General features: G+C 43.3%; 1 protein-coding gene and 1 pseudogene across 1 annotated transcript; both read left to right on the top strand.

The window, feature by feature from the left end:
• Nucleotides 1–535: 535 nt before the first annotated feature.
• TGM7 (transglutaminase 7) lies at nt 536–23,212 on the top strand. The gene is made up of 13 exons (XM_036239543.1): nt 536–593; nt 11,432–11,614; nt 12,070–12,315; nt 12,901–13,019; nt 14,589–14,717; nt 14,806–14,983; nt 17,192–17,330; nt 17,930–18,033; nt 18,412–18,654; nt 19,791–20,117; nt 20,556–20,716; nt 22,552–22,685; nt 22,921–23,212. The coding sequence occupies exons 1-13, from the start codon at nt 536–538 to the stop codon at nt 23,078–23,080; spliced, it is 2,181 nt and encodes a 726-aa protein (XP_036095436.1). The 3' UTR covers nt 23,081–23,212.
• On the top strand, nt 989–1,107 carry LOC118600697 (annotated as a pseudogene).
• Nucleotides 23,213–27,586: the final 4,374 nt, after the last annotated feature.

Below are 27,586 nucleotides of genomic sequence, written 5' to 3'. Positions count from 1 at the left end.
GTCGTTGAGAGAGCAGGACCTATTCTTGGACAAAAGTAAGCATCTTTGGTGATTCTCTAGGATTTCTGGGGAGGGAATCTCAGGAACTACTTTATATCCAGCTAAAATCATAGGGGAAGTATTGGCATTGTTGTAATTAAAATATCATGGAAAATGGGCTTTATTTTGTAGATGGCTCAGCCTGTTCAGATGGGATCATCCAAGTGGCATATAGAAAGACAGGGAGTCTAGAGGGGAAGACAAAATATACAAATGACTAGAGTGTGATCAGTGCTGTGAAGGAGAACAGCAGTGTTCCAAGAGAGTAAATATGGGGCCTCAGCTAGTTAGAAAAAGCTGCTATAAGGAAGTACATTTCAGGAGAGAGGGTATAAAGTGTGATCAGGGAAGGGCATGGCCTACAGAAACATCTTAATTTGGGAATTTGGTAATTGCGTAAACCACCAAAGATCGGAATGCAAGTGAGAGGAAAAACTGTGGGCAATATAGGTGGAGATGTGGTCAGGGTAAAATATGGTGGCAGAATAAGTGAACCATGTTAAGTAAGAACTCAGACTCTAGAGCAATGCAAGCCGTCGATGAGTTTAAAACAGGTATGACATAATCAGTTTAGAAAATATATGAATGATGTCCTCAGTCCCCTGAGAAAAATCAAGCCAGGAGTACTAACTAGATTGAGTGAGACTGAGGCTGGATTCTCCATGCTCACGAATGTCTCCTTGGATGGCTTAGCAGCACGTCTTTCACTCGACATTAATCTCACATTCCAAAGGAACACAAATATTCCCCTTATTACTAATAAAACTAGCTAGTGTTTGTATAGTACTTTAAGGCATCCATATACTTCCACAAATCTATTTGATCTAATTAACACTGTATCTTTTATTCCCAAAGCAACTCTATGAAGTAGGCACTGTTATCGGCCTCGTTTTATATAGGAGTGGGGCTCTCATCAAGGCTTACTTGCTTAATGCTTAAGTTCAGATGAGTCTATGGATATGCCACCCTCAATATGCCCAATCTCGTCTGATCTCGGAAGCTGAGCAGGGTCAGGCTTGGTTAGTACTTGGATGGGAAACCACCTAGGAATACCAGGTGCTGTAGGCTTAAAAAAAAAAAAAAAAGTTCAGAGCCAGGTACTCTCACTCAGAAACCTGTGTTCTGTCCATTTAGTCACATGACTTTCAAATAGCATGTTTTAAACAACTCATAAGTTTTTGTAATATTTACAAGGATGAGCAAGAAATAATATGAATTTGGGGAATGGGTGGAGCCAATGAGTTCAATTTTGAACATGTCGAATTTGAAATGACTGCAGAATTTTTAAGTGGAAACCTTAATAGCACATATAAGGGTGTAGAACTAGGCAAGGATTATTATAGTGTGTCTGTATTTAATTTCACGTTAAAAGTCCTCAGAGCTTGCTGTCTTGTTGTGGGGCACATCTAATGGATTATCCTTAGCAGAGGTTGGTCTACTATCAACATAGAAAGGCTTTTATGTTCTGGAAACTAAATTTAAAATTTGACTGTATTGGGCATTTGTCTTTTAAAGAAAAAATCTATAGAATAAACAGAATATAATATGATCAAAGAACATGATTCATAGTACCATGATGCATATTGAGCATAACATAATCAACTGATTGTAACTTAATTTACAATTAGTTTTTCAATATAGCTACTTAGCTAGATTCCAGGTGGGGATGACAACCATGTATAAGAAGCTGATGAAGGCAGTGCTATGAAAGAAGCTAAGGGTAATCAAAAGCTCAATTTAAAATTTTAAACTTATAAATCATAAAACTCTAACTTCTAAAGCAGTACAGGAAAAACAGCTTTGTTTTTACCATTTTGAAACTTGCAAGCTTCTGACCCTTTTTTCTTGTTTCTGTTAAAAACAATTACTTTATAAGGTGAGTTTTGGTTGCCGTGGGCATTTCCTGAGCATTTCTGAAGCACTTCCCCACTGCCTCCTGCTTTGCCCATGCCGTGCCTTTGGCCTGGAATGCCTTTCTCACTCCATCTCTCTCTCTAAAATCCCCTTCATCCTTCATGACCAGTGGCTGGTCACACATCACAATGCCTTTCTCTAGCTCCCCTCTGGAAGACCTCCATTGCTCTGAGCCTGATTGATACTCAGGGCAGTTTCCTCTGTAGAGGACATTTGTGTGTGTGTTATCTCCACCAAAAGATTCCAAGCTCCTTGGGGTTAAATTAAGACCAGCATTTAACTCTGTGTGCCTCAAAACTTCTAACATGGTGCCATCAGTATTACAGTCATTCTACACTTGTAAAATGAAGGAAGGAAGGAATGAAAGCAATACCCAAAATTGGGACACTCAGTCTTAAGGAGGCCCTTAAGGCTGACCAAATAGAATTTCTTTGGATAGCTTAAATAATAATATTGTGATTATTTTTGGAGAAACCTCTTTTTTCCTCTTAAGCCCCCAAATAAAATGGAAGGGAAGAAAGAAAGAAAGAAAGAAAGAAAGAAAGAAAGAAAGAAAGAAAGAAAGAAAGAAAGAAAGAAAGAAAGAAAGAAAAAAAGGAAGGAAGGAAGGAAGGAAGGAAGGAAGGAAGGAAGGAAGGAAGGAAGGAAGGAATATTTGAGACGTAAAAGCTTACTTTTTACAAAGCAAAAGTCATTACACTGTTAATGCTGTTATTTTAAAATATGGCAAATTGTTTTAAATGGAAATTCTCACTTTCAACAAGTTCTGTCTTTAGGATACAGTATGATTGCAACTATGGCAAAACAGTAAGAAAAATTACCAAAATGCACACTCCCTTCTACCATTTAAAAGGTCTATTCAAAATATCTTTAATATGAATTAGGATTTTTACTACAAATAGTTGTTTTCTTAAAATTCTCTGTTCCTCAAAAGAGCATCTGTTTCTACTGTAAAAGATTCTTGCACCAGTACCCAAAATATTATTTTTTCTGAGCTGTGGTATATAATAACTTTGACAAAAGTAAAATCCCTAAGATTCTCAGAAAACACTTGGTAATGAACGAGTTTAATGCATCCAACTGAAGACCATTTCCTAAATACACTCGACACATTAAAAAAGGAAGAGGATGTGACAGAAAGCTTTGGTTACAACAGGCATAGGAATTTTCTCTATGAATCACACAGATTAACCTGAGGAATTAGGCACCTCTGACGTACCTTTGACAATGACCAGTAAACATGTAAATAGCTTTATGTTTTCTCTGTCGCACTATTCTTTTATCAAATGAAATTCTTCCTCCAGGAGTGTTGACTGGATACTTCAGCTTCTCTGCTTAAACTGTGAATCTGGTAAAATACACATGTCCAGATCTCTAGCCATGGTCCAACCACTCCTTTTCTCGCTTTCTCTTAAAAAGATTTTTTTTTTCTCCCTGACTAAAAACATCTTACTCTCCCTCTGTGGAATTTCCTTCCTTCCTTCCTTCCTTCCTTCCTTCCTTCCTTCCTTCCTTCCTTCCTTCCTTCCTTCCTTCCTTCCTCCCTCCCTCCCTCCCTCCTTCCCTCCCTTCCTTTCTTTCTTCCTTCTTTCCTTCTTTTTTAATTCAGGAAAGTATCAATAAGGAAATCACAATCATTCACAATCTCACTGCTCTTAGACAACCACAGTTCATATTTTCTTCCATTTGTTAAAAATGGCTCTGTCTGTATAAATATCATTTTTCACATCACTGAGATAAGCTGCACTGTTTTGTATCTTGCTCCCTCAGCACCAGTTAACATGTCATAGGCATTTCCCCTGGTCATTGGAAACTTTACTAACTTCATTTTTAATCAGTAGCATAATAATCCACCATTTCAATGTACTTAATTTTTCTTCAAGATGCAAGGTCTCTGGGTTCTAACGGGCTGTTCAAAGGCATTTTCATGGTCGTTTGTGTATGACCTTCCTGAGGGCATCTCTGTTCCCCCATCTCAACACTGTCGGGTGATGTCTGACACCAAAATGAGCTGGTTTAGAGTGAATGGGGTCCCAAGCCTTGAAGTGACAGAGGCGCAAAGGGACAGATCCAAACCAAGCTTTGCCTTCCATGCCAACTGAATCTTCTCAGCTTAAAAAGGAGGCCACAGAAACAAATTCCTCAGTAATTTTTAAAAAGGCGTCAGACAGAACTCTTTTCCTTAAGTTAAGATGTTCCCGGAACAGTGTTTGGAAAGTTTAGAGCAGGAGGGACTAGGAGGAGGAGGAAATGGCAGCCCCACCCAACTCAGTTCGGAAAGAAAGTTTCTAGTCGGATGACTATAATTGCACAGAGAGGCAATTAAGTCTAGAATTTAATACTGATTAGTTGAAGGGCCCTGACGAACAGGAGGGAGATGGAGCAGGGTGAGTACTGGGAATTTAACTTTTCTGAGGTGCTAATTCAAAAGGGGAGATGTGTGGAAAGGTTTAAGGTAAACGGAAAAGATAGGAGGGCCTAAATTGATGTTGATAGTTCCTGTGTAATCTGGCTCCTTTCTCCCATTTCTTTACCTTCATTCAGACCTTGGGGCACAAATCATACAGCTAATAATTTTCTTATGAATGGATTCAGCTTAACCATAAAGTTGTAGAAAATCTTTTCTCTAACAGCTTGGGACTGGAATGGCCTTGGAAGTCTGAGGGGGCTCTTAGGGACCTTGATCTTTACCACTTGGTGCTTTGTGCCCTTGATGCTTGGTGCCCTTGGTACTCTTGGTACTTGAGAGGCCATTTATGAGGCTAATCTTGGAGCTGTGGGAGGACCAGCTCTTGAATCCTAGACTTTCTCCTGATCCAGTTTCTCCTCTGGCTCTCAGCTCCCCTTAGAGAGATGCTGCTCCTGCCTTGTGAGCCTCAGACAACTTTTGGAGTCCCGGCAGAACCCCAAATGCTCTGCTGCTTGCTGCTGAGAGTGAGAAAAACAAGGCCCAGCAAGCTTGGCCAGCCTGGAAGACACATGGGGCCTGTCTTGAGAGGGCACTAAAGATGGATTATGTATTTTTGAAAATTATGTTCTAAATTATATATCCTAGAAATTATTAGCAACTGGAGATGTACATGGTTTATTTAATGTAAGTCAGTTTAATAGTAAAGGCTCAAGAGGCTAATTCATATTCTAGATTCCAGGGTATCTTTGTGCTAAATATTATGGTATTTTTTTCTACTCAATTATCCCCAACTACAATAAGCCTAAAACATTATAGAATCTCTTAAAATACTATAATTAAACAAGTAACACAAAAAATATATGTGCTTGTCGTAAAAAGTTAAAAGTTCATATATTAGGATAAAAAAAGTCCAAGTACTCTTTTACATATGTATGTACTCCCAATATGGCTTTTTCAAATAATACTAGGTTATATAAAATTGTTTTCTAAAATGAGATTATATAATACATATTATCTGATGACTTACTTTTTAAAAAGCAATCATATATCTTAGAAATCTTTGCATGTCAGTGCAATATTGGTCTATCAAAAATTTGAAGTGAATTATAGTTTTCCATTCTGGGCATAAAAACACAATTTATTTAACACATTTATTAATTTGTTTATTACTATGCTTTGTTCATGGACATTTAGATTGTTTCCAATATTTTCCTCTTATAAACAATGCTGCAATGAACATCCTTATTAATAGATATAACTTTGCATGTGTGTGCAAATATTTTTCGTATGAAAGATTTTTAAAAGAACTATTGGATCAAAGACAACATTCACTTCTTTTTAATGGATATTGTAGGGGAGGGAAAATTTAACTTGTTTTCCCTCTACCAATTAGGTTCCTGGGGACTTTTAAATTAGACAAAAACTAACAAGAGAAAGACAAATAGAAGTTTATTAACATGTGCATTGCACATACATATGAGAACACGCAGTGATGAGTAACTCAAAGGAGTAGTTAGAACTTGGCCTTATATAGCATCTTAACAAATGAACGATGAATTTTTAGAGAAACAAAAGACAAAGGAAACGCACTTTTAGTTTCTAGGATAGCAAATTGTAAGATAGTAAATGTATGGGGGAACTAATAGAAGATGAGGGCTATTAATACTTTATTGTGTAGATTTTTCTGGTGCTTCTCTAGGTTGCTGAGGGTCTAGAGCTGCCTCTGGTTATTAACTCTGTCCTTCCTGGTAGAGAGGAGAGGGAGGACACCTTTACAAATTTATATCCTGCTTTTAGGCAAATAGTGGAGAGGGGGAGCTGAGAGCTTTTCTTTTATCTGTTTCTTCTCAATTGCCTTCAGTTCAGAATAATCTTTACGCCAAAGTGACATATTTGGGATAGCATATTCTGTTACCCTTCAATATTATCTGATTTCTCTAAGAAGTCTGTGTGAATATATACTCTGCCGTCAATATAAGAGACAGACCATTTCCATAACCTATCCTCACAAAATAGGTTATTGGTATTCTTCTTAACATTTCTGAACAAATCAAACGAGATCTCATTATTGTTTTAGTTTTCGTTTATCTGATTATAGCAAGACTAAACTATATATAGAAACTTTAGTATATTATGCATGTTAATCTTGTGTTGTATTTGCTGCAAAAGATCTAATGATTTAACCCACATAGCCAATGGGGAACATTCTTCTCCTGCTAGTAGCTAGCTATTCAAAAGCTGAATACTAGGTGTAAACAATCAAACAATATAGTTAATCACGTAGACACCATTAAATGATAATAATGATTCAAAGAAACAAAGCAGTACATGGTTAGCTCACAAATAAGTGGTTCAGAGTATAGGCAATTGCAGATCAGGAGAGAGACATGGCAGGTCCTGGAGCTGGTTCTGCCCTGGGCAGCTGGCATTTTAGAATGAGGAGCTTGAGACAGGGCTGAGGTTTTCATTTTCTCTAGAAACCTAAGGCCCAGCAAGGGGACCCTGCTCCAGTTTTTCCACTCCTCTTAGGTCTGTTCATTATGTTTTTATTTGAATAAAGTATCATATTCATTTACTTGGAAATAAAAAAAAGAATGTGGGGGTGGGAAACTCCAGAGCCACAGCATAGGCCAGAGGTTAAGAGCTAGGTTCTAGAGTCAAACTGGCTAGATTTAAATGACAATGTTGCCACTTACTAGGTGGGTGACACTGGGAAAGTTACTTGACCTCACTGACCCTCTCTCTGCTTTTCCGTAATCTGGAGTTAATATATTGTTGGGTATTTGTAGGGATAGGAAATAATGCACATAAAGCCTGGAGCTTAATAACACTCAATAATTATTAGCTAGATTTAAAACTATTGTTACATGTTCTGAAATGTTTGGGAAGGATTTCATGAAGGAGGTAGATGCTGAGTTTTGCTTGAAAAATGGTTACAATGGGGACACTTAGAGATGGGGGAAGGGTCAGGGACCACCCAGAGGTAGAGTTGGGTAATCTATTTAGAGGCCACAACACTAGCGAAGCAGAGTTTATTTACAGCTGTTGGGAGATAAGATTGGCTAGATATATTGGGACCACAGTGCAGAGAACTTCGAATGCTTGATTAAGGAATTTGGACTTGAACTTTTAGATAATAAGACAATTTTACTCTTGCACGTCTTCTTCTTATTATTATTTTATTATTATTATTACTATTATTATTATTGTTATTATTATTATTATTATTTTAGGCAAGGCAACCCTTGGTTGACCTCACAGATTGCAAGGAATTTGTCAGCTTACAATCCCTTATTTTTTTAATTTTTTAAGCCTATAGCACCTTGTCTTCCTAGGTGGTCTCCCATCCAAGTACTAACCAAGCCTGACCCTACTTAGCTTCTGAGATCAGACAGGATCGGGATTCTCGCGCATTTAAAGAGGCACAGAAACACTGTATAATCTCATCACATAGGAATCTTTCTATGCTTTCACACAGATGATCCTTCCACATTTTTTAAAAGGGAAGAAATGAAAAAGAACAAAGTATTTATTAAAGTCCCAAACCGACAATAATGAAAAATGAAAAAAGAAAAGACATTGACCAAGAAGCTGGACTAAACAGGGACAAAGGCAGGAGAAGGGAAGGCGCCAAGTCCTGGGGACATTTGGTGGCAGGTGCCAACTCTCTCTGCTGGCTGCGCTGGATATAACTTACCCTTTGCCATCCTCACCTGGAGCTTTCCAGCCCTTCACCAGTGGCCTGATTGCCTGAAACATGTTGGCAGTGGATTCTTTTAACTTGCCCCAGTCTTCAGACAAACTAGCTGGGGCCTTAGGAAGCCCCGAAAGTCGATACTTCAACCAGTGTTTACTAGCCTGCCACGTGCCCATGGACGCCAGTCTTTTGCATACATAGGGTAGTCCCTCCTTTTCTCTTACCGATACCTTTGTTTAGGTCCTCATTAGCCTTTTGCCTAAGATTATTGCGACAGAGTTCTCACTGCCCTTCCCACACTAGTCTTTTTTCCCTCCGGTCTGGGTTACATACCACAGCCGGATTAATCCAGAACTACATGCCACTCCTGTTCAAAAACCTGCCTTTAATCAAAGTAACACTTTCCCTAAACACAAAAAGAATACATGCTTAAAGCAAAAGCTTGGAACTCTCCCAAAAACCTCAAAGAAAAGAAAAATATCCCATAACTTTCATATAAAGAGAATCTGTAACATATGCTTTTTTTTTTTGTCTTTTTATATTGCCTCTTAATATCTCATGAATTATTTCCCCATACTCTGTCTTTTTCACTGGTTACATCAAGATGAGAGAAATAAAGTTTATGTGTCTAGCTGTTATTGTAGGATATTTGGGTTTCACCGAACATCCTTATGCTTACTTTTTTTGTACACAGATTATGATTTTTTCAAGGCAAAATTGCTGGAATAGAATTTATGGCTCACAGGCATTTTTGTTTTAAAACTTTCTTTAATTTTGTAATAAATATTAATAAAATGCCCTCAGAAAGGTGTAACATTTTATTCTTCCATCAGAGATAGCATCTTGGCCCTGCTGCCCTCACAGGCTTTTCTCCGTCTCCTCTCCTTCAGCCCCACCGCCCTCCTGTCAGATCATTCTCCTGTCCTTCGTGCATGTACGCACATATCTGTTCAGCAAACATCTCTAGCCATCCATACGGGGAGGCAGGAGATGGTGAAGGTTTAGAGGGCAGGATCTGGAAACAACCCTCCTACATTTGAATCCCAGCTCTATCCTGCAACTTCCTGCATATCAGGAACAATATCAACACTTCTCTAGAGAGTGGTTGTGAGAATGTAAATGATTTTGGTCATGTAAAACACTTCAGACCGTGCCTAGCATGTAATAAGTATTAAGTATTAAGTAGGTAAGAACATAAGCTGTAATTTTCAGTGATTAAGAACCAAGTTCCATTCCAAGCAGGTGTGAGAAGATGGCCAAGGACTCTGCTTCGTGGAACTAATTCTAGATATGATTAAGTGATCATAGGGTGGGATGTGGGACATCAATGGTCAAGCAAGGCCCCTGTGTGGTTGTTACTTTGAGCCAAGAGCCTAAGGGAGAGACAGAACCATCTATAAGAGGAGGGCCACCTAATGTTTTGATCTCTCGGGGGCAGGCAGATGCCTCTATTTTCTTTCTTTCTTTCTTTTTTTTTTTTTTTAAGGCTGATAGTACATTCTTTTATATCCTTGTCTGTGTATTAGTCAAGCGCCAGGAGTCATGTGGGTGGGGCTTACCTTTTCTTACTTGCCATTAACTCCAGTGGCCCAGTGGCCAAGTCAAGAAGGCTTTGTGGGTGCTGACATGTTTTTACTAATTTATTCTGCTTAATGTTCTGCTTTGTCGCACCTTTTTCTGATCTTCTTGTCTTTCTTTTCCTGCTTCCTTGAAGGGCCTCCTTTTGGTTCTCTGAAGTCATTGTCTTCTGACATGAAAGGCACTTCAGTGAGCCAAATGCATAATTATATTAAATAGAATAAAAGAGAAAACCTGAGCTTCCAATGGAGAATGAGTTTTCTCCGTGTACCACAACCTGTCCAGACATGAAGAGGAAGGCAGCTTCCTTCTTCCTCCTCCCCTTTCCCTCCCAAACCAAGAGTCAGCCTGGGTCAAGGGAAAATTGAGTTGGCTGCCCTTAGGAACTATGCTTTGAGCAGTGAACGGCAGCCAGGTAAAGGCTGTCCCCAGTCTTGCTCCTTTCTGTGGAAGTGATGTGAGCGCTTCTGTGTGCTCTTCACTGCCTGTTTTGGGTATCTGATGTTCCAGGGCAGAATGACCACTGGATGTTACGTATGGGGTGTGGAGGCTTTCTGGGAAGGCTCAGTGGGTCCTGGTATGAAAATATCAGGACCCTTAGGAATAAATGAGATGTGACCAGTTTCCAACAGGATCTCTGCCAGCTGCTTTCAAACTTTGTAACTGTGACCCACAGTTTACATCATGACTGGAAACAAACTCAAGTTTTTCCTCTATGCGGCTGTCTGGCAGCATCCACATCCTCTACCCACTAGATGCAGCCTCTCCATTTTTGACACCAAAAATATTTCCAGACATTGTCAAATGTCCTCCAAGGGACAAAATTTCCCCAGTCGAGAACCACTGAGATAAATTAATATACTAGAAGGGGAAAAGACCTGAGGATTTTTGTCGATAGAAATGCAATAAAGATGGCCAGCAAAAATAGCAAAGCAAATGCAATCTGAGGCTGCATATTACTAGTAATAATATAAACTAATAATCCAAGTGCTTACTTTGTACTTGCCTCTATGCTAAGGTTTTACATGTGAATTCTCACTTAATGCCCACGTGAACCCTATGAGGTAAGAATATCATTGTCTCCATATTTCAGCCAAGGGCACACTGATGTCTAGGGTTATTAAGTAACTCACTCAAGGTCTCACAGCTGAGGTAGTGAGAGCTTCCCCTCTTCTCCACCGTGCAAGAGTTTTTAAACCATATACTAGATATACCCATCCTGTAGCACCCCAGGAAGCAGTCAGTGCCATCATATACCCAGAACATGGCTGAGAAGCAAGAAATAAGCTACAAGTAACTCCGAGGCTGCCACCTGCCCAGGATCCTAAAGCAGGGACTTGCCTGTAGCTGAGGTCCCAGACTCCATTCAGCTCACTAACTTAATTCATGCAAAATTCTAATTTGCTCTTTCTTTACTCAGAAGGATAATAAAGTGATTTTTAGAAAGATTGTCAACAGAAGTGGTTAAGGGTATGTGGTGGCATTTCAAGGGTTAAGTTTCTGTTGTCTGGAAATCATTAGCTTTCTGGGACCCTAATTTTTAAGCACTTTGGCTCTGGTTTCAGTTATAGAGGTCACCGAGGTCACTGTCCTTCCACTCTTGGGCCAGGACTGCTGAATGGCCCTCTGAGGCTGGGTCCTGAAACCAGGGAGCAGGTGGCAGAGGGCTAAGATCTGGACAGAAATCTTACTAAGTCAAAGCCAGGTGCCAAAGAAATGGTCGAGAAGTGTCAGGGGATGCCGAGCCCAGGGAGCCACAGCTGAGTAGTGACCTGTCTCCTCCTCTTCCCTAGTGGTGGCCTTGGAGCTCAGGTTCATTGACCTGCAGATCTCCAAGAACAACAAGGAGCATCACACCAAGGAGATGGGCCTGAAGCGGCTCATCGTTCGCCGTGGCCAGCCTTTCACGCTCCAAGTACGTTTCAACCGACCCTTCCACTCCAGGACTGACCACATCACCTTCGTGGCTGAGACTGGTGAGTTTACCGCCCCCCTCCCCAAGGCAAAGCTCACCTGTAGGGCCCCTGTCTCTGCTTTCTCATCTGCCCTCCCTCTCTTCTCTTGGGACCCCAGGACCCTATTAGTGCTCAGCACCCTGTTAGTGCTGTTAAGAACAGATTTGGCCAACTCAGCAAACTGAAATTGTGGTAATAACCAACCTTTAAATATACAATGTACTAAACTCCACACACTAAATCCCGTGTCAAGACTTTCAGGTGCATACTATTAAGATCCTATTTTACAGATAACAAAACTAAGGCCCAGAGATTTTAAGTGGTTTGCCCAAGGACACACAGTAGCAATAAAAACCTTAAGCCAAAAGGATTAGTAAACGATGGGAGAAAGTGTGGGTCTTTCCTGCTGCCCCCCCACCCCCGAATCATGTCACATAGATTTGGGCCTCGCATTGGGCTCACTCTCTCCTACACAGGACCAGCACCCATGGAGCTGCTGGGAACCCGAGCAACCTTCCCACTCACCCAGGCCCGACGAGGGAATGTCTGGAGTGCCTTTGATTTCACCGTTGACTCCAACTCGCTCTTGGTCTCCTTTTTCACACCAGCCAATGCAGTCATTGGCTCCTACACCCTGAAGATAGCGCTCTCTCAGGGGCAGGATTCCATCGTGACTTACCCACTGGGGACTTTCATCCTGCTTTTTAACCCCTGGAGTGCAGGTACGATTTGCTCACAGGTGGTAATGTTAACCTGATCCCCTGGAAACACTTTGAGGTTCTAGTTAGAAAACCCAGAAGATAAAACGCTGCATATCTATGCACTACATTTCCATGTGCTCGCTAAAAATTATCTTTACAAAGAATGATGAAAATGTCCATGGTGTGATGTTAAGTGAAATAGATGAGAAGATGGAATGTGATCTGTAATTGTATTATACGTATGTACAGTGAAAGAGAAAATGGCCAGAATACCCCAAAATGTAGTGGTGGGTGCCTCTGAGTAGTGAGAATGAGTGATTTTCATTGTCTTCTTTCTGTCATCTGTATTTTCCAAGTCCCTACAACAAGCTTGACACTTTTACAATCAGGAAAACAGAACCATTATTTTCTTTTAAGTACAAATTCTATCTCTGGCCTCTAGAAAAGCACATAGACTTCTAAGAGGTTCCGCTCTTGATTTCTTTTGCCATCAACCCATTGCTTCTCCTATTTTCCAGCAGGACACTTTCATTACCAGTTTTTAATTTTATTACTCTGTTTTTTTGGTTTGGTGTTTTACCCCATCCATTGCTCTTAACCACTCAGAGGATGACGTCTACTTGCCAAGTGAAACACTACTGCAGGAGTATGTTATGATGGACTATGGCTTTGTGTACAAGGGTCATGAAAAATTCATCACCTCCTCACCCTGGAACTACGGGCAGGTAAGGTTATCCCAGGAAGGTGGGCTCACGAAGGACTACTCAAAAAAAGTCAGAGTGTGCAGTGCCGGGCCAATTTTCCGTCCAGTGAAAGGAGCAAGGAAGAAAGGGAGATACTTTTTCTTTTCAGTTTTTAATATTTTATTATGAAAAACTTAAAACATAATCCGAGTAGACAGGCTACTATAATGAACCTCCATGAACTTGTCTCTCAACTTCAATAGTGATCAATTTATGTCGAATCATGTTTTATCTATACCAGGGGTTTACAATCTATAGACCTTGGGACAAATGAGGTGCATTGCCTGTTTTGGCACGGCCTACAAGCTAAGAATGGTTTTCGTATTTTTTAAATTGTTGAAAAAAATTTTAATAATATTTTGTGATGTGAAAATTATATGAAGTTCAAACCTCAGTGTCCATTAGTTTCATTTTTTGGGAGTACAGCCATGTTAATTTGTTTAGGTATCATCTGTGGCTGCTTTTGTGCTACAGTGGCAGAGTTGAGTAGTTGAAACAGAATCCCTCTGGCCCACAAAGCCTAAAATATTTATTATCTAGTCTTTTACAGAAGAAGTTTGCTGATCCCTGGTCTATACTCCTCTACCCTTACTGGATTCTTTTGAAGCACATTACAAATGCCATATCATTTAAGTCAGTAATACCTTAAAATATAGCTCTAAAAGATGACTTTCTGAAAAACTGCACCACAATACATTATCACAACTGAAAAACAAATAGCAATTCTTTAATATCATTAAATATCCAGTCAGTGTACAGGGAGAGGGACCTCTGGCTATGGGCAACTCTTACACTCTCAACCACAGCCATGGCTGGTGTAGTTTCTCTCTCCCCCTGCACTGACTTCTCAGCCCTGTCCATGCACTGGGTGTCAGGGGAGGCAGGGAGCCTTGCTGAGGAAGCTCAGTTTCCCTGTTCTCCAACTGTGGCAACTTGTGTAATTTTTTGAAACAGAGACAAATACCAGTGCATTTGTCAGTCCAAAGAATTGCAGCATATCATAAATACATATTGTAAATGAATGTCATGAGCCTACACTGGCTTCTTCTATGCCGATGGCATCAGTGCTAAATCCTCTGCCTAGTTTAAGGCATTCCACTCTCTTCTCCCTCTCCTCACTTGCCTGGCTTTCTATCAATCCATCTGATCTTTTCCCACAAGCCCTCCAGAAATGAGACTCTCTAAGCCCCTGTCCTTGGTACCCACCATGCTCAAAGACCTCAGGTGAATGCTTCCGCCTTCCTCTCTTTCTATCTACCTGGTCTTCAAAGCCCATCAGCTCTGATCTTTTCAGTCAACGAGGATCTTTCATCTCTCTGAATTCTGTTTGCGTTTTTCAGCGGAGGCACATAGGTCATTTTTTCAGAATTCTGAATTTAATACATTCCCAATTTGATTTATAAGCTCTTCGAAGTCCGAATCTTGTCTAATCTTTAGCTCCCCCCTACACCCAAACACACCTTCACTAAAAGTCTGTATTACAAACTTGAGGTTTCAGAATTCTAGACATTTTTATGCTTCTCTTTTTTCTCCCTTGCCCTCACCTGGAAGTTTGAAGAGGGCATCATAGACATCTGCTTTGAGATCCTCAACAAGAGCCTGTACTTCTTGGAGAACCCGTCCAAAGACTGCTCCCAGAGGAATGATGTGGTGTACGTCTGCAGGGTGGTGAGTGCCATGGTAAGGACAGAAGCTTCCCCACTCCTGTCCGAGGACAGTCTGACCTTCCCCCAGGGAATGTGGAAACCCACCCAGCCGTCCTCTGCAGATCAACAGCAATGATGACAACGGCGTGCTGCAGGGGAACTGGGGAGAGGACTACTCCCTAGGGGTCAGCCCATTGGAGTGGAATGGCAGCGTGGCCATCTTGCGGCAGTGGTCAGCCAAGGGAGGGCAGCCTGTGAAGTATGGACAGTGCTGGGTCTTCGCAGCTGTTATGTGCACTGGTGAGTGAGGGGAGGCGGAGACGCAGAATCTTACTCATTTAATCTTCATGACAACCCTTGAGGTTGAGCTCTGATACCTCCATTTTCACATGAGTTAACTGTGGTTTGCCCACAGCTCCACAGCTAATGAGTGGTGGGCGCTGGGCTCTTAACCAACATGATCTGTAGTCTTGAGGAATCCTGCACATCTACCCAGGAGGGAGGTTGACCTGTTACAGTCACTCCACAATTTCCCTGATGGAGCAGCTAGACTGTTAAAATGGTCACCTGGACAGAGGGGCTTGTGGTCCCAAAGTGGAAGCAAATTTGGCTTCTTTTTGCCACCTGCTCAGGTTTCTAAACTCAAGCTGAGCCTGGAGTCTGGGACAGGTGGGGAGAAGTTTGAGGTGCAAGCAGGTTGTCTAGGAGAGCTGATCTCACCTGTAGGGCAGAGCTAGACACTCCCAAATACTTCTCAGAGAGGTTCTTGAGGATTATAAGTAGAGATTTACTACTTTGCTAACTACCCTTAAAAGAACATCAAGGTTTTAAGCATTATCAGTTACTTACAATTTAGTTCAAAGTCATTGATCAGATTATCTGTGAAGATAAAGGAAAGATGAAGAGTACAGAGTTCCCTGTCTGCCTCCCCCTGTGCAAGGCAGGGGGTACCTCACACAGAGCTACCTGTTACACTGTGGTCCTCGATCAGCATTGTCTGAACTCATGGGTTGACTCTGAGTTGGAGAATGAGAGAACACAGAACAGGGAGGACAGAGACAGAGGACAAAGTTCTAGATTTTTCTGAGAGGGGCCCATAGCTTGGCAGTTCAATAGAAGTGCTACTGACGAAGGAGAGGTTTAAATCTGTGTTAAAATCAAGTGACCTCATGTGGCTTATATGTTTTCACTGGAAAATGCTCAGCACAGCACCAGTGTTTAGTATAGTCAAATTTTCCATGGAAAGTCCCTGGCTAAGCAGATATTATGCAGGAGGGCTCGGGCTCGGTGGAATGAGAGGGAGAAGGTCTAAGCCTACATCCTTGCTGCATCTCCAAGTTTCTCCTCCGTCCCAGGTCATAACGTTCTGGGGCCACCGAACAAGGAAGGGCAGAGCTGTTCCTGTCAAGCTGCTTTGACTTTGCAACCCTGGTCCAGCTCTCACCCTTACAAAGCATTTGCAAAAAGCCCAGGAGCTGTGCTGGGAGTAGACAGGTGATTGTGGACAGGTGGCACTCTTTAGGGCTCTCGAATGAATTGAAACAGAAATATTGGTTGATCTCAAAATTACTTTTATGTTTCAAAGCACTGTAATCCTCCCAACAGCGTGGGTAGTAGGTAGGCATCATCTTCTCCTCCTGAGTAGGAAAGGGGTAGGATAAATCTCTCTCTAAAATTCCTGCCTTGCCGGCATAGGTGAGGACCTGTGTTCTAAAGGTCACATTTGGTTCTTGACTTGATTTCATCTGCCCCGGGGCAGGTGTGTGTGTGTGGTGGTATACTGTCTATTTTTTATGACTTGATCTGTGAAATGTTAACTCGGCTTTAAAAAGTCTTTGTAGTACATCTTGAGAGCCACAAGAGGGTACTGTTGTCTTACCAAAGATGGTCAAAGGTTCCCTTTGTCTCTGATGTCTTCCACTTATCTCTATAAATCTGTCATGTTCACATTGCTCATCTTCTATCCATTCTGATTTCTTCTACCTCTTCCAAACCCTGTCTTTCAGTAGAATTACAGAACCTGAATTTCAGAACTAAAAGTCATCTGGTCCAGCTCCTCATTTTGTACATACAAAGAGACTAAGGCCCAGAGAAATTAAGCCACTTACCTAAGGCCGCACAGCTTCTCACCATAGGCCTAAAGTTGTTTTTAATTTTCTTTTGCATTATCAACTGTTTTAGATTTTCTATTTTTAATTTGGAAAGCTGCTGAATGGAAAAAAGTTCTAAATGTTAAACTCAGTTGTTGTTTATTGTATTTATAAGTTACCCTCAAATGATTTTTTTTTTTTTTTCTAGCGGGATGGAGATTTTCAATAGGGCAGGTAGGCAGCAGGGTTCTGGGCCTGGGTGAGGTCCTCTGAGGATAAAGGAGTTACAAGAATGGATCTGCAAGAATCTTGGCCTTCTTTCTCTTCTCCAGCTAGAAAGTTAGAAGGTATGCCTGGGAAACGAATGATTCTGCTTAAAATGAATTTGGTGATTTTCCATGCTTTTTCTTCACTTTAGTAATGAGATGCTTAGGTGTTCCAAGCCGTGTTGTTTCCAATTTTCGTTCTGCACACAGCGCGGATGGGAACTTGACCATCGATACCTACTATGACCAAAATGCAGAGATGCTGTCAACTTGGAAACAAGATAAAATATGGTAAGGGGCACTATCTTGAACTGATGTCTGCTCTATCCCAAGTAGGGTAGGAAAACTCTGACCTGATTCTCTAGCTATGAGGAAATCCTGGACTGTGTGATCCTGAAGTGGGTGGAAAAGAATGCTATAAAGGACATTAGTAGGTCAACTGACAAAATTAAAAATATAAACAGTTAATTAGATAAAATTATCATCTTAACATTAAATGTATGAGGCTGATAACAGTATAAGATTATGTAAGGGTACATCTCTATTTCTAGGAAATATACACTACACACACACGCGCGCGCGCGCGCGCGCGCACACACACACACACACACACACACACAAAATCTCCATATCCATACTGAAAGAAAGGCAATGATAAAGCAAATAGGACAAAATATTAACAATAGATAAATTGGGTATGTGGGTGTCCTTTGTATTATTCTTGAACTCTACCGTAAGCTTGAAATTACTTCCAAATAAAATGTAAAAAAACAAAAACAAACAAACAAAAAAACCAGAAGAAACAATGATATAAAGCACTTGGTTTAGAATCTCATACCAAGCAAATCCTCTGAACATGTGAGTCCTCGTCTCCTTACTCCTTTCTGTAGGAATTTCCATGTCTGGAATGAGTGCTGGATGATTCGGAAAGATCTCCCGCCAGGATACAATGGGTGGCAGGTTCTGGATCCTACTCCCCAGCAAACCAGCAGCGGTGAGTGAGGACCACCATGGGAGGGTCTGGGCTTGGTAGAAAGGCTGATCAGAGGTGTTTTTCTGACTTCATCCCCTTCCCAAAGCCGTAGCAGAGACCATTTCAGGTCAGGAGTCTAACTTTGACATTGGCAGATGGGCAACTTGGATAAGTCACTGGGCCTCTCAGTTGCTTCCCCACCTGTAAAATGGGCAAGATGATGCTGGTAACTGCCACTTCACAGGATGGCAATGAGGATCAGCTGAAATAATGGGAACTAGAGAGTGACACTAACGCCACTGCCCTTCCCTATCCCGGCTCCCTCCTTCCCACAGCCATGATCCTGGTCCACATGTCAGCAGCTGTGTTGGCCATCCACAACTTCTATTCCTTACACAGGGCTGTTCTGCTGTGGCCCTGCCTCCGTGAAGGCCATCAAGGAAGGGGACGTCCACCTGGCCTATGACACCCCATTTGTGTACGCTGAGGTGAACGCCGATGAAGTCATTTGGCTCTTCAGGGATGGCCAGGCCCAAGAAATTCTGGCCCATAATACTAGTTCCATCGGGAAGGAAATCAGCACCAAGATGGTAGGGTCAGATCAGCGCCAGAACATCACCAGCTTCTACAAGTACTCAGAAGGTGCTGGGGTGCAGGGGGAAGACTGGGGATTTGGGGAGGGAGGTGGGCATAACCTCCTGTGTGTTGCCTCCCAATGGGAATGACTCCCACCTTAAAACCATCACCACCTAATAACCCTTACAGCAAACTCCTAGGGCTTTCCTGGACCCTGGCCATGTGGCCCCAGGGTAGGGGCTTAGCAAATCAAAATACAGAGTGCCCAGTTAAATTTGAATTCCAAATAAATTCAGATAAATATTTTATGAGTACAAATATGTCCCAAATTCTTATCCTAAAAATTATTCGTTGTTTATCTGAAATTCGAATTTATTTGAATGACCTTTATTTTACCTGGTAATTATATCCTAGGGTCACATTATGGTTTTCTTGGCAGTGGGGGTGGCAGCAATGGGAGAGACAGACATTTATGAAGGGAAAAGGGTCCTTGGCCTATGGAAGGGAGCAGACTTCCCTGTGAAAAAGCCCTGGGTAGAGTCAGGCTGCCTGAGTACTAATCGAGAGCTTGCTATGTTCTAACTGTGTGAGTCTGGACACATTTTTATCATGCTCATGCCTCTGCTTTCTTATCTGTAAAACAGGTTAATAGTATCTCAGAGAGATGTTGTGAGGGTTAAACGAGTGAATACACAGAAAGTACTTGGAACAGTGCCTCTAGTGCACTGTAAATGTTCTAGAGAGGTCCACAGTTTGGGACGAGCTGGGGTTAAGCCTGAATGTTGAGTAGCCCCCAGGGGCAAGAGGTGAAGCTCTAAAAGCCTTTAGCATATATGTTAGAAGTGAGGATGCTGGTGGGAGAGAGAAGCCTCTGGATTTAATGATGATGATAGTGATGACGGTGGCAACATTAATGACAAAGAACAACTTGTTTAACCCAAATTTTTGGCAGTTCTTTGAGGCAAGTAGATACTCCCAGGTTATAGATGACAAAACTGAAGCACTGAGAGATTAAGGGGCTGTGATAGAGCAAAGATCGAACTCAGCACCAGGCAACACCTACCTCCATATTCTCAGCTATATTGATGCTGTATTGCCTCCTGATGCAGCTCTTCACGTGGTTGGGTGGCTTGTTTTCCAGAGAGGTCATTGGTTCTCTCAACCCTTCTCACCGATGTCTTCTTGTCTCCCCTTTCTGCCAGGATCCCATGAGGAGCGGTCTGTGTTCTTGAAGGCTTCCCGGAATATGCTGGGCTCAAGAAGGACCTCTTCACCCTTCCTGGATCTGCTGGGGTCTGGAGGTTTGGGGGACCAGCCAGCGCAGCTGCAGCTCCACCTGGCCAGAACACCTGAGTGGGGCAAGGACCTGCTGCTAAAGCTGCATGCCCGGAGGGTGCCAGACAGAACTCACCCCCAGGGTCCCATCAGACTGGAGGTCCACTTCTGCGCACAGGCCCTGCTGCACGAGGGTGGCACCCGGGAGCCCCTCTGGAGGCAAATAGTGCACTTGAATCTGGACTTTGGGAAGGGTGAGTATGAGGCAGGCCCAGAAAGTTCCCTACAGGGAGTGGAGCTTTAGGGCTATGAACAAAAAGCTGGTCTGGCCCAGCTGGATCACACAGAGACTCCCTCATTCCCAGCACACACATGCATGCGCTCACACACACACACACACACACACACACACGCTAGGCAGTGAAGTTGCTGTTGGCAGGAGGTTGAATGCCAAGTGCTGTACCCTCTGATGCCATCCCACCAAGTGAAACACAGTAGCAACCTCTGGGGGCAGAGAGGGCAGGGTAGGCACACTGTCTTTCTCTTAAATACACACACACTTTCACACACCCATCTAGACTCACATACACGGTCTTTCTCACATCCAAACTAATTTTTCTCTCACACATGCTTCCTCTCTCTCTTTCTGAGACCCATTCCCCAGACTCAAGATGCCTTTTGTCTGTGCTTAGAGATACAGTGGCCGTTCTTGCTACCTTACAACAATTACAGAAACAAACTGACGGATGAAAAGCTGATCCGCGTGTCTGGCATTGCCAAAGTGGAGGGGACGGGGAAGTCCATACTGGTCCTCAAAGATATATCTCTGGATCCTCCCCACTTATTTATTGAGGTAAGACATATGGACAGAGATGAGATGCAGGGGCCCTCTGACTCACCCAGCCCCGGGGCTGGGAGTACAGTGGCAAATGAGATATGGTCCTCGCCTCGACACCAAATGGATGATTAAAGCACAGTGTGGTGTGGTCTTTTGTGCTCTGTGCAAAGCACAGGGCAGGGCACGAAGAAGCCAGAAGAAGCGATGCTTCACAGATGATGCAAATGGAATGGAGGATATAGGAAGACACTATACAGAGACCTGAAATGGGGATGAAGGCACTTTAAGTGAGGAAATTGGTTTGCAGAGGTAGAGACAAGAAAGGCAACGCCTGGGAGTTGGAGTCGAGGAGAGATATTTGACAGAGAGGAGGTGATTGCCGATCAGATGGGTGTGACAAGGAGGGAAACATAGAAGGTGAGCCTCAGAGTTTGAGTTCGGAGGCTTGAGGGGCTGGAGAGACTGCTTACTGCATGCGGAAGGAATACAGGTAGAAGAAGGATAAGTAGAGAAGGGCAGGATGTCCACCATGTGTTACCGGCAGCCTCCTTTCCCCTCTTCTTCCCGCTCTGAGAGACTCACCTCGGCCTAGTCCCAATCTGGTTTCGTACCTGGTAGACTCCCAATGGCATATCCTACCCCCACCCAGAACAAGAATTGAGTGGCTCTATATCATAAACTATTTGTCCACCTGATGGTTTTCCCCTGGGCATGCTGTCTGGTGAAGTCATGCCAAGCAGCCTCCTGGTGGGGCAAATAGTGGGCAGAATCACAAATGCAGACAGCCTGGTGCTGAGGTCAGGGCCCTGTCTGTTACCTGGAGCCTGCTCATAACAGGATCCAATGCAAACACATCGGATGCCGAGTAGGCTATTAATTGGTCCCCATTGGTAAGAGACCGGGGGATGATTTGCGTGACTATGTTGGATTCCAAAGTTATTATTTTTTTTCACTTGTTTTACTTTGACACCCTCATTAGAGTACAAGGGACTTGTTTCTCTTGTTTGAATTCCAGAGAAGTTAGGAAGTGTTCTTCCTTCTCCTTGATTCATTCTCTGATTGCACCAGAACATAACACAGTACAATCTGGGTAGTTAGAGCTCATTTTGGTTCAACACTTGTTTACTGAATATGTGTCATTTGACGGCCACTGCACTGGGTACCGGGGCTGTAGAAGTGAGTGAGACAGAATCCGTGCCCCCCACTTACGGGTCATGCTGCCCTATGACACTGACCTCACATATGATGCACTGAACATACCTGGAAAAACTGAGAATGTGTCTGCTGATGTAGATGAAGACAGAGTAGCAGGGGGGAAAGGTCCCGGCTGGGGCCTGGGTCAGCTGGGTCAGGTGCTGGCTCTGCCGTTAATATAGTCTGTGACCTTGGCCTCAGAATGACATCACTAATGGCAGGTAGATGGCACACATGACACAACTCCCTTACCCTATACCTCTGTCAGACACTACTAATCAGTCATGACTCTCTGACTCTGGACTTGTCCTCGGGATCCTTTTTAACATGGCATTTCCATTAGCCACAACTAACGGACAGGAGCTGGCACTTAAATTGAAATCCAATTGCCATCCTGAACTAGGTGATGGACAGGGAAATAGATTTCAACTCAGGACCAGTTTTCAGTTGGTGGTGGCTTGCTGCAATATCATGATCTCCTAAGACAGGCCAGGATGTGTGTTAACCTTAAATACTCTCAGCTCATATTCTTTTCTCCCAACTGCACTTTCTTCACTCTAAGTAATTAGTCGCTGGTGGTCAACAAAGGAAAGGGGTAGCGAGGCTGCAGAAATGAGGCCAGTTGCCCATGAGATCCCTTTCTTCTCTCCACACAGCTGTCTGAGAGAGCTGAGGTGGGCAAGGCACTGAGCGTCCACATCACCTTCACCAACACTCGAACGGTGGCTCTGAATCACTGCACGATGGTGGTAGAGGGAAGTGGCCTCATCCATGGGCAGATATCAAAGGAGTAAGTGTCATCACCATTTACCTGTGTCGTGCTGGTCTCTGATAAGAGCTGCCTCGAGTATGGTCCTCAGGCTCCTGGATGGTGCCTTCTTGTACTCACTTTCCCACCCTCCTTGGGGAAGTTTGGCTCTGTGGTGTTGGGAGGTGGGAGGTACTTACTGACTACGAGGGGACATGAGATCACCCACCCCAGCAGTTACTCCTCAAGACTTTAACAAGCTCTTTTTGACTTTCAGCCTTGGGACTCTGGTGGCAGGACACACCATCCAAATTCAACTGGACATCTACCCCTTCAAATCTGGACCCCGCCAGCTACAAATCCTCATCAGCAGCAACGAAGTCAAAGAGATCAAGGGCTACAAGGCTATTTTTGTAGCTGCAGCCAGGGCTTCTTGAGTCCCACCCCCACTCTCCTCAGGCCCTTCACCTGCCCCCTCTCCCCATGCCCTCCTAGTCCTCACCCAGACCTCCTTGGGTTCCACCCTACCCTCCTGATGCCTTCCCTCACTCCTCAGATTTCCTCCCTTGTACCCCCAATGCGCTCCTAGTCCCCTCCCTAACCCACCCTTCTTCTGGAGGTGGGTTTCTCTTTGCTCCTCTATCCTCTTCCCAGCCTGTCTGGGGGTGAATGAAGCTCTCCTAGAACTCTGTGCATCTTGGGCAGAAACAATGTATCTTGGGAAGAGACAGTGTATCTTGGAAAGAGACTATAAAGACATCTTTATTGATCACTGGTATTTTCTCTTCTGTGTTAAAAAGCTACTTATTGCTACCAGCTAATCCTTTCAGCTTGGCTCTGGAATCAAGGATCACAATCTCCACATTTAAACTGTCTTCGTTAGCCTGCAGGCAGAGGCTTGGGCAAGGTCTGGGGAGGACAGCCTAGATGTACTGGGAGGACAGTAACTGCAGGGCTTGGGGACTGGAGAGATGCCCAGTAAGACTTCTCTGTTGGCCTGAGAGCATAGGGACAGCTGGACAGGGCCCACTCAGGGTGGCTCAAGATAACTGGGAAGCACTTCACAGCTGGCTGCCCCCTGAAACAGGCCCTAGCTTTCCCTGACCCCATCTTCTCTCTCGGTCCCTCACCCCACTCATTCTCCCTAATCTTTCATCCTCTCCAAGTCACCCTAAGTGTTCCCAGCCTCTCTTCCTTTGCTTGTTTGTTTTTGTCATTTTAAGGACAGGGAGCCACTTTTCTGTATTTCCTTTTCATGGGACTCATTCTAGATATTTTGGAAAGAACAGAAAAAGTGAAAAGAAACAAAAGAAAAATCACCGATATCTCGCTCTCCTATCCCAAAAGAAATCCCTGCTAACATTTTGCCATCTATCTTTCTAGTGTTTTTTTCTCCCCTTTCATTGTGTATTTTAAAGTTATCATTACATGGCTACCATCAAAAAGACAGGAGGTAAGTGTTGGCAAGGATGTGGAGAAAAGGATACTGTGTACTGTTGTCGGGAATGTCTATTTGTTCAGCCGTTATGGCAAATAGTATGGAGGTTCCTCAAAAATGGAAACTAGAACTACCATATCATCCAGTAATTCCACTTCCAGGTATATATCTGAAGGAAATAAAATTACTACCTCAAACAGATATCTGTACCCCCATGTTCACTGCAGCATTACTGGCAATAGCCAAGTTGTGGAAATGACATAAATGCCAACAGATTAATGGACAAAAAAAGATGTGATATATACACAATGGAATATTATGCAGCTGTAAGAAAAAAAAAAAAAAAGGAGTCCTGACTTTGGCTACAACATGGGTGGAACTTGAGGGCATTATGTTAAGTGAGGTATAAGTCAGACCGAGAAAGACAAATACTGTATGACCTCACGTATATAGACATACCTCAGGGATATTATGGGTTACATTCCAGACCACTGCAATAAAATGAATTGTAATCTTTTTGCTGGTGGAGGGTCTTGCTTTCAATTTGTAAAAAACACAACATCTGTGAAGCTCAATAAAACAAAGCACGATAAAATGAGGTATGTCTGTATGTGGAATCTAAAAAGGCTGAACTCTTGGAAACAGAATAGAGTGGTGATCACCAGGGACAGGGGATGGGGTACCAGAGAGATATTGGTCAAAGGGTATAAAACGTCCAGTTGAAAGAAGAATAAGTTCTGGAGATCTAATACACAGCGCTGAGATTATAGTTAACAATACCGTATTATATACTTCAAAGTTACTAAGAGACCAGATCTTAAATGTTCTTACCACAAAAGAAATAATTATGTGACCTGATGGACCTGTTAGCTAATCATATTGTAATATATAAATGTATCAGATCAAGATGTTGTATTCCTTAAACTTATACAATGTTATATGTCAATTATATCTCAATAAAAAATAAAGATATCATTACAAATTGACACTGCTTCTTTGTGGAAAATTTAGACAATCCGGAAACACAGAAGAGCACATCCTCTTGTAGATTCTTAAGGTGTGGCTGCCATTCTCCACTCCTCACCTGCCCAGTGACTCTGCAGGTTCACTCTGCTCCTCTCACCACCCTGGTCTCCTCCTCCTCCTCTTCCTCTCTGCTTTGTATTTATTTTGCTTTCGCAGGCTGCTTTGGGCAGGAAGGGCAAGAGTCTGCACACCCACACTCCACCCTGTATACCAGCTGCACCTGTCTCCATTAAATGCCATGGGCATTTCTGCGCGGCTCTGTCACTGCTTTGTCACTGTTTTGTTCCAGGTGGCTTACCACCCGCCCACGGGAGACCTGGTACCTGGGCTGGCTCCTGTGGAAATCTGAAACTGCTCCCTTTGCAGCATGCCCAGTCCTCCTTTACTTAATCACTGTCCTTCCTGTCTAGTGGCTCAAAGCTCCCTGGCTGCAGCACTTATGTCACCTGAAGGGGAAACAGTGGGCAGGCTTTTTGTTGGGCTTCCCAGGGGCATGACGATATTACCCATCTCTGCTTTCCCAGTTGACCTTTCAAATATTTCCTCTCTCCCCAACTAAAAATTGGCTTAAAAAACCACACTCTATAGTGTTCTCTTTTCTTTTTTTCACATCGGCTAGTCCGACTGGTTTCATTTCTCCACCTCAGTTGGATGAGCAGACAGTCTCAATGCTCCCTTACAGCTCTGACATACTAGAGCCCAGGACTCCAGGGTTCATACCCACTGCTACCTAGTACCCAGGGATTAGGTCCTGAGATTAGGTGCTCCCCTACTCTCACAACAACCTGGTAGGGCCACTGCGCACAGCAGCGGTATCCACAGATAAATCTGGCAAAAGAAATTTTCAGGCTGTGGCGCAAAAAGGCACAAACCAGGCTGACACCCTCCTCTCCTGACTGCTGGTCTTCTTGTTCCCCGTGGTGTTCATGCAGACTGTTGTCCTCATGTCTTTCTGTCTGGTACTTTTGGAGTCTCTGCTATTCAGTGTCACTGTGTGATACAAAGCAAAGAGCTCTGGAGAGTTCTGTCTCTCTCATGGTGTGACCATGACTCCCTCAGGTCAAAATGATAGCAATAAAAATAGTAGTGCCAGTTCTTCCTTCCCTCAGTGGGTAGCTGTGAAGATCCAATAAGAAAAGATGTATTCTAAAGAGATCACTTCTCCTGGGTGACTGCCTCCATTTTGGGGGACGGGAAGAGGCTGGAGGCAAAGGAACCTACCTGGATCTGCCAATTCTGGCTTCCCTTTGCAATTATCTGCGGGGAACTTCCTCACCCTCTTTTCAGACCTGTGCACCCATGGAGCCAAGGACCCGGATTCTACAGACAAGGAGACTAGAACTTGCCTAAGGGTCCACTGGGGACTCACGACAGGACCAGGATTAGTGTCCTAGTCTCTCTGAGTCTAAGAAAGGTCTGAAGGTTTCCCCTCTTCACCTCGCTAGAGCTGGCCTGCCCCAGCGGGATGGCAGGTACGTCCACACTTCTCTACTTGTGTTCCAGGGCCTGCCCCAGCGGGATGGCAGGTACGTCCACACTTCTCTACTTGTGTTGGGTCTGCTCGGAGCTCCTTCCCTGCAGCTCTGCTTCTGTCCAGACAGGAAGGTGCTTATCAACTCTGCTCAGCTTCCTTGGCTCTCCTCTACCTCCCTAACCCTGGACCAGAGATAAGCTGCTCCGATCAGAGCTGCCTCCCTCCCCAGCACACTCCCTCCCACTAATGTTTGTAGGAATCAAATGATAGGCAGAACCTATAAGTCTGCTCGTTAGCTCAGAGCCAGGAAGTAGGCTGTTGCCTGGTGGCCATTGAGCACCTTCCTCTTTGGCTATCCCACCTCCCCAGTCCTGCCCACCCTAGTAGCTACACCTACCTTCCTGTCTCCCCTCACAATTAAGGTCTCCTGCCCATGTCTCTTTTTCCTCCACGAGCTAACCCATCTCAGTTAGTGTGGTGGTGGGTTCAGGCATTTACCTATTTAGTCATGCATGGGTCATCTTTAAATTTGTTCATTCCATTGGTCAACAAATAGGAACTGGAAAGCCAGCCATGCTTCAGGTGCTGGCTGCATTAAGCACTCTTACACGGGACTCTGGAGTCCAACTGTCTGTGTTCAAATCTGGCTCCACCAGTTCTTTGTGAGTGACCTTGGAAAAACTAATGTTCTTAAGCCTCTATTTCCTCATTTGTAATATAGGAATGATCATAGTTCTTATATTATATGGGGATGGTGTGACGATCAGGTGGGATAATGCACACAATGAACTAGAACAGTGCCTGGAACGTAAAAGTTGCTTCTAGTTCTATTAGTGGTTTTACCATTAGTCACTATCATTATTAAGCATTGGAGATGTTATTGGTAAGACACAGGCCTTATCCTCAAGGAAGACAGGAGGAAAGAGAGGTAAGTATTTATAATGTAGAGTATGAGTAAGCTAATAGGGAATGCCAAAAGGGGTGCTCTTGAATGCCTGGTATGGT

The sequence above is a fragment of the Rousettus aegyptiacus genome, unplaced genomic scaffold (assembly GCF_014176215.1).
Source record: "Rousettus aegyptiacus isolate mRouAeg1 unplaced genomic scaffold, mRouAeg1.p scaffold_m13_p_3, whole genome shotgun sequence".
Classification (NCBI taxonomy): Eukaryota; Metazoa; Chordata; class Mammalia; order Chiroptera; family Pteropodidae; genus Rousettus; species Rousettus aegyptiacus.
This window is presented reverse-complemented; position numbering and strand designations above follow the sequence as displayed.

Coding starts and splice junctions, on each gene's coding strand:
- TGM7 (XM_036239543.1), top strand. CDS start 536: ATGTTAAGTAAGAACTCAGACTCTAGAGCAATGCAAGCCGTCGATGAG. Junction 18,034..18,411: donor TCCCCAGCAAACCAGCAGCG/GTGAGTGAGGAC, acceptor TTCCTTACACAG/GGCTGTTCTGCTGTGGCCCT. Junction 20,717..22,551: donor CTCCCCACTTATTTATTGAG/GTAAGACATATG, acceptor CTCTCCACACAG/CTGTCTGAGAGAGCTGAGGT.